Source organism: Geospiza fortis, unplaced genomic scaffold (assembly GCF_000277835.1).
Source record: "Geospiza fortis unplaced genomic scaffold, GeoFor_1.0 scaffold897, whole genome shotgun sequence".
NCBI lineage: Eukaryota > Metazoa > Chordata > Aves > Passeriformes > Thraupidae > Geospiza > Geospiza fortis.
This window is the reverse complement of record NW_005054580.1, coordinates 524,588-531,841: the sequence shown is the minus strand read 5'-3', so window position 1 is coordinate 531,841 and position 7,254 is coordinate 524,588. Positions and strand designations below refer to the sequence as shown.

The window sequence follows — 7,254 nt, the reverse complement described above, 5'->3', positions numbered from 1 at the left end:
AAGGCGAAAAGCAAGGCGAAACGCAAATGCAGCACAATGTACTGTCCCATCTGTATGTCCTGCCAGCCATGGGGGAGTGGCTGATAAGAAACCAAAACAAAACATTCACTCTTCAGAGCCAGTCTTGAAGGCACAGAACATGATATCCAGCATAAACAGCACACATGAATGGGGATACAAGCATCATAACATCACCCTGGGACGATAGGGCTGTGCTCTGCTGGGAGTGCTGGAGCTGCAGGGATTTGCTGTTTCTGGGTGTAAAGCTTTGGTCCATGAAGCAGCCAACTTCCCCATCTGGGGGTGGATTTCATCCTTGTAAAACACAGCAGGTCTGGCTTGGGGGAGTGGGAGCATCAGGGGTAGTGGGGACGGCTGGAGGGACTGGATGAGGCCCCACAGGACATGGGAGCCCTGCCCTGGCACCCCAGAGCTGGCTCACCTGTGTTGGTCAGGGCCAGGGAAGGAGAACTCGTGGAGCTGTGGAGCACTGGCCTGTGAAATGTGCATTCACACCCTGTCCTTGGGCAGCCTCAGAAGGTGCTTTAGGTGCAGCTCCTGTGAAACAGCTGCTGTGTATCCTGGGTAAGATACAGATTTACTGTCACTTCAGCCTGGAAGGTAAAATCTAAACTTTTCTATCCCCCTACTTATTTTGTTTTAATCTTTTCTCTGATACCATTATTGTTCAGTCATGTTCTGGAAAGTCTGAAGCAACTCCTTTCTTTTTTTTCTTTTGTTTTTTTTTTTTTTTCCCTTACTGCTACAGGAAATTAAAAATTTAAATGGAGACTGGCCAGGAAAAAAAAATGATGTTGTCCATGTGTGGTTCTTGGTCAGTAGCATTGCCTATGGGCCAAAAATGATTGAGAAATACAGGTTGAAAGGCTTTGGATCGTTAAGACATTCAGAAAATGGGATTGCTTATGTGAAATGCCAGAATTAGATTGATTAAAACAACCTGCTTTCTGAAACAAGCCCTGTTGGCTGGAGAGCTGGGCAGATCCAGGCTCAGGATGGAGTGGTTGGATTCCTTTGCCATGCAAGGGTTGCCTGAAGCTGTTCACTCCATGGGTGTGTGTGCTCAGACAAATAAAATACATGTGTGTGTGTGTATGCACTGATGTGCACAGAAACACATCCACATATCCCCTGTACTAGGGCACAGTCTGAAGAAATCATAATTTTCTGCATGAGTAAAACTGCAATCCTGTAAAAAATGACTTTCTCATAAGTATTTGGGATTAGCGAAGGCTGAGTATTTTGCTATTCTTGTCCAGTCATCACATTTTCTGTTCAATATTTCATTTCTGTTTCGAGGGATGGATATCTTAGCCAGTATTTTGTATTCTTACAGCTTGCTGCTTGTCTCTTTTGCAGGATGATTACAGAGTCTGCATGGATTTTAATATCATTCAGAAGGACTCTGTGCCTGTGTGTCCTGTTGATGCATCAGGCTGCTTCACAGCAGAAGTGACTGACTTTGCTGGGCAGTATGTGAAGGTCAGTGGGCCTGAAATACTTTATTCAAGATACATTTTATATATGGTAGAAACTTTGTTTTCTTTCCCTGTGTGGGCTTGTTTTCAATGTGTGACTGGTATCTGGGTAAATTAAAATTTATTTCAACATTTGTTTAATTTGTTTATTAAGCAGCTGAGAAAAAAAGTTGAAATGCAAGTAATGTTGTGGTGAGAGGGCAGAGGAGTATCCTGTTTGCAGCTGCTCCAGTGAGACTCTCACTCACTCTGAGGTTTTTCCTGACACAAATGTCATGTCCAGAGTCTCCAGGCACATGTGCAGGGCCTCCCTCACCTCTGGATGACTCTGAATTTCCAGTTGCCATCATTAAGTTTCTCCCAGCCAGTTAATGTAACGTGACCCCCTAGAAAAGAGAAATTCAGTCTTTTCCCCACTTGTGGGCTGTGCTGCCCTGGGAATTTACTGCCAGCAGATGCAGGAGAATCCCTGGAAAAGGAACCCCCAGGAACTCCACATTGCTCCAGATACAAATCCTTAGCAGGGAGTGCCTCTTAAATTCTGTGTCCTGAGAAAACAGATTGCTTTTAGCCCTGCTGCTCCAGTTTGATAGCAAAGCAAGTTCTGTAAACAAATGCAATACAGGATTTTACAGTCTTTTCCGATTAAGTTGAGGATTCAATCAGCTATCTTTCCTTCCTGCTTTATGCATTAAGGCAAATAAGAGGACACTGGAGGCTCTGTGTTCAGCTTCTTGCTGGTAAAAATCTGAATTTAAGGCTCTTGGAAAATTTTCTTAAGATACTGAATTTTCCACTCGTGGATATTTGTATATTTTTTTCCTTAATGTTGTATTGACACTTGTATATTTTTTTCCTTAATGTTGTATTGACACTTGTTCAGTAGATTGTCTTGAATTATCAGTACATCAAATTGATTGAATTATCAATTATCAAATTTCCAGTGTGGCATGAAATCCCAGTTAGTTAGGGAGGTACTGTGAAATATGCTTCAAATTCTGAAATTCAGTCACTTTAGAGGAATGTGGTATCAGGAAGTTTAAATATTAGGTAAAAAGCACTGTGTGATTTCCTATCACAAAATTAGAAGACTCAGTCATTAGGATGTTAAATAATGTGGTTTCTGGCTTGTATTGGTGCTTCAGAAAACCTGAATTTTACACACAGTTGTGTGTATATGGAAAGGGAGTTAAGGGTATAAAAAGACTGATGCTTTAATTTATAAATTTTAATTTATCCATATAGCAGAGACACATTGAAGACACTGTAAATAAACAGGGTTTGGAGAGCAAATAGCTTTGTAAATTTGGTGTTTTATAGTGCCCCTGCAGGAAATGTATAAACTTGATAGCAATTTTGTGTGTGCGTGTGTAAATGCTGGGTTATGCATAGATTTTTTTAAAAAATTAATTTGAGTGTCTGAGACAAATCCTGTAGTAGCTTGGTGAAATGTGCATTCCAAGGCCAGTGTGTGTTTCAGGATGCAGATAAGCACATCATCAAATGGCTGAAGGAGAAGGGCCGGCTGATCCACAGCACCACCTTCCAGCACAGCTACCCCTTCTGCTGGAGGTAAGCTCACACCTGCACCTGCCTTCAGCTGAGCTTTCTGACACACAAATTCTTCAGCTCTCTTCCTCCTTTACTTAATTTTCCTGACAAAACTAAAAGTAACACAAACTGCGATTATTAATTCAGGAGAGCTCCAGTTTTGGTTTAGTCATCAAGGAATTTTTCTTTTTTTTGCCATAAAACTGATGAATTTAGGTGTAGTGCTGAAATTTAGTTTCTATTTATGATTTTAAATGTGTGGTTTGTAGTTTGTGTTGCTCATTTCTTGGTGTAGAGCTCCTAACTAATCACCTCTTGTAAAAAAGGTTATTTTTTAAGCAGCTGAGTGATGGGAAAGGATGTTTTTGATACCCTTTGAATTGTATCCAAATAAGCATATCACAGAAGGTCTTTAGATGTTTGTGTTAAAGCTTTGTATGTTTTGAATAAAATGGCTAAAATACAGCTCTTTTGAACCTTGTGAGATGACTTATTTCTTTGAAAGAAGCCCAGTTACTTAAAATGTGGAAACATCTCCCTAGGTGGATGTCTCTGGGGGAAGTCTCCATGTGGAATTCTCCATGGGCCTTCAGTATCAGTGAATAAACAAGTTTTGGTTCTGAGGAATACAGGCTAGACAGATTTAATCTAGAAATGAAGCTTGTTTTTATTAGTGTCCTCCCTGGTTTGAAATTTCCACAATTGCTGTTGTAAAAAATCACCAAACAATACTAAATTAAAAAAAAAGAACCTTCAGTAACCTTTTAGTAGAGTATTAAATTCTTATTATGAGCAAAGACAGACTTAAATTAAAATATCTAATTTAATTATCTGAAATGACTTGAAGATTTTAAGTCTTATCTGATGTATACAGCACCTGCACTGAAATAGCTGTGATAAAAGCTCATCTCTCTGGCTCTGACTCTGCCAGGTGAAGTGTTCTTGCAGGGTACATTTATCTTTAATTTATAGCAAAAATAACCTTTGCTTGCTCTTGAACAGCAGGATTGGTTTGTTTCTAGCAGCTGCCTGGAGGAAGAAGGGAAATTGCTCTTCAAGTGTTACATCCTTGATGATTTGGGACAGCTTTTGAAAAATGGCAGGCCCAAAATCAGGCAGGGCTTGTGTTTTTCTTGTGCAGCAACTCAAATATCCAGTCACGGCCTTCTGAGACAAAAGCAGGGATGCAGAAGTGCTGATTCTGTAGAAGATCCTTAATCCTGCCACTCTGTTGACATTTTTGTTGATGGATGATAAGTTGCAGGCAGCACCTAGCAGCAAATTATCCGGTGGGAAGAACCGAACAATGGATTCTACTTGAAAAGCTCATTTCACTGCCATCACAAATCAAACCATAATTGGAATATGCTAAAAGTAGAAGAGTAGTTCTTAACTTTGAACATAGTTATAAAGTTATATTGATTAATGGAAGAAAACTTTGCAATCAGACTCTTCTTAATGTACTCCTGCTTTTCCCTGAAACCAAGCAGTTGTTGAATCCTTGGGATGTTGAGAAATTTGTCTTCTCTTTTTACATATCATGAAGTCAGGATCCTTCTCTGTGTAGTAACTTTCTGTCGACTAAACTTTAAAATATGAAAAGCACAACAGCTTGGTAAGGACACAGTAGATAGTTTTCAGTTAGAATTTGTCTTTATTGGAACTGCTGAAAATGGAGGACGTTGGTCAGACCTGGAGATCTTGGGGGTCTTTGTCTGGGTCTGGGCAGCAGCTCAGCAGCTGGGGTGTCCCTCACAGCTCCTGCCTGCCATTCCTTTGGGAACAGTGTTGGGAAGCTCCTCCACTGGCACGTGTGGAGCTTTGACTTTTCCAAACCAGTAAGGCAAAGCCAAGAAGCATCTTTATAGCACGGGCTCAATTATTGATCATTTCATTCCTAAATCACAAGAAAACGGAACAGGATCACAATTAATGGGATTTGATTATTCTGATGTGTTTTTAAAGGATCTGTCTGTAAAGGGAACAAAACTTTGTTCAGTTGGGATAGAGAGGAATGGTTAGGCAGGAACTTTGTGAGCATCACACTTTGATTTAAGGTCTGTCTGGGTGGTTTTCCCCTTGTGTTGATGGAAAACAAAACCGAGCAGTGAGTATTTCTCATTTGATTTACAGTAAAATCCAGTTGAATCTGGATTCCTCAACCTTCTCACCAGTCATGAGGGGCATAAACATGGGAGGTGTCACTGCTTGGGCAGATTTTATAGTTTTGTTCTCTGCAGTTTCCTGAGGCACTGCTTGGTAGTACAGCCAGAAGAAAAATATTCAGGGAAACTTTGTCCTCTCCCCTTTATTGTTGCCTTCATGTAGGAGGAGCAGAGCCCTGTGGGTGCTTGGAGTGGTTATCAGGTGTTACAACCTCGGTGTTGGGAGGGAAATGTTCCCCTGCTGGGCCTTTGGCATGGATCTCCCTGCTGAAGCCACTCTGCCCCTGGACCAGCCAGCCCCACCTGCTGCTCTCCTCACAGAGCTGGGCTGCCACCATTGTCCCAGCCTTCATTTTCCAACATGTTAAGACCATGTGAGAAATTTTTAATATCAATTTTTAATATCAATTTTTTATTCTTCTTGTTTCCACTTAGTCAAGATCTTGTGATCCTCATTCTTCAGCACATCTGAAACGAGATACTCAGTGAAATCAAAATACCTTGTAGCTTGGGGAATGCTTTCTTTTTTACTATGTGAGCAGTGAACTCAACTGTTCCCATTTTTTAAATTAAATCAAATTTGTGTAGCAAACCATCAGTAGGTTTGCTTGTAATAGCTAGGACACAACAACATTATTATTACTTTGAGCTTTCACCATTTCCTTTAAGGTTATAGGTACTTTAACACTTAAGCTCATGGAAACATACATGTTACAGTTAAAATGAAAAGCCTTTTGAAATACAGTGTTAAAAGAAAAAATGTGTTTTATTGTTGGGCTTTGTGCACTGTGAGTTCAGCTTTTAAGGTCTGAATGCCTTTGCTGTGGGTTTTCTTTCTTTTGTGGGTCAGGCAGGTGCACAGTAGCAATTTGAATGTACATCATAATCTGCAGTAGTTGGTGGATTTCAAATGTGTTCTTGCTGTGGATATAAGTAAAATGAATTAAACTTTGCCTGTTTGTAGTGCTCACTGCACATGGGAGATAACAGGAGTTTCTCAGGTGAATTTTTGTGTCTTGCCAATTTCTGAACCAAAGTGACTTAAACAAAAGTAATATTTTTCAGAAACATTTTGTGGTGTGGATTGATGCTAAAGGAGAGTGAGCTTCTTGTCTCTGTGTTGTTTGCTCCTCTGTACCCACAGATCCCATCCCCCAGGGCTCTTCTCCCTGCTCATCATGGAATAATGGGATGGATGTGAAGGGTTAGAAATGTCTGAGCTCCTGCTAGTGACCTGTGCGCGCTGCTGGATCCCAGGATCCTTTAGAAGGATGTGCTGCCTGAACAGTTATTGTGGAGCTGATAAATCAGAGACTAGGTTGGGACACTGCAGTCAGGTGCTTGGAGATACTGATTTTCCCAAGTAATTTAGGAAATTGCTCAATCTGTGCTCTGGCCAATTGTGTTTCCATTTCTGAGCAATCCCAAGTTGTGAATCTGCTCTCCTTCCATAAGAATTTTCTTTTATTGCTTATTGAAGTAAGGAATATGTTAAGATATATTTAAAACTTCTTTTATATGCTTATCTGCATTTCTTGCTTTCCCTCTCCTCCTGGAATAGAACTTTCTTCTGGTTAAGCCTAGGTGCTGTTACTTCTTTATGATTTGTGATTATTATTTTAAATGCAGATAGTAAAAGCACAGCATAATGTTCCCTGGCTTTTCAGGCTCATGTACACATAAAAAGTGATGCAGAATGAGCTCATGTGGAAGACTGAAACATGACTCATTTTAATAGTTACTGAAGTTCATCATGTTGTACTATGTAGGAGCACAAATTTCAAATTCAAGTATCGTTTGAACATTCTCATGATTGCTCTTGCTATACAAATTCCTTGAATTACTGGGTTTGAAGGCTGTAAAATATTTTTTCAGGACTGGATTTCAAAATAGTAGCTCACATAAGTGTAACAGTTTATGTAATTTAACAAACCAAGCAAACCCCAACCTTTAACTGTGATAATATTTCAGCAGCAGTCTGTGAAAGGGAGGCTGTCATGTGCAAAAATAAATATTAAAGAGCACTTTATAAATAATGT

The 7,254-nt window shown here is 40.0% G+C and overlaps 1 protein-coding gene across 1 annotated transcript in view; it reads left to right on the top strand.

The window, feature by feature from the left end:
* Positions 1 to 7,254, top strand: part of IARS1 (isoleucyl-tRNA synthetase 1) — a 93,359-nt gene that overhangs the window by 27,252 nt on the left and 58,853 nt on the right. The window contains exons 11-12 of the mRNA XM_005429846.1: positions 1,381 to 1,503; positions 2,980 to 3,071. Coding sequence (XP_005429903.1) covers positions 1,381 to 1,503; positions 2,980 to 3,071 — 215 coding nt within the window. The remainder of the gene's footprint in view (positions 1 to 1,380; positions 1,504 to 2,979; positions 3,072 to 7,254) is intronic.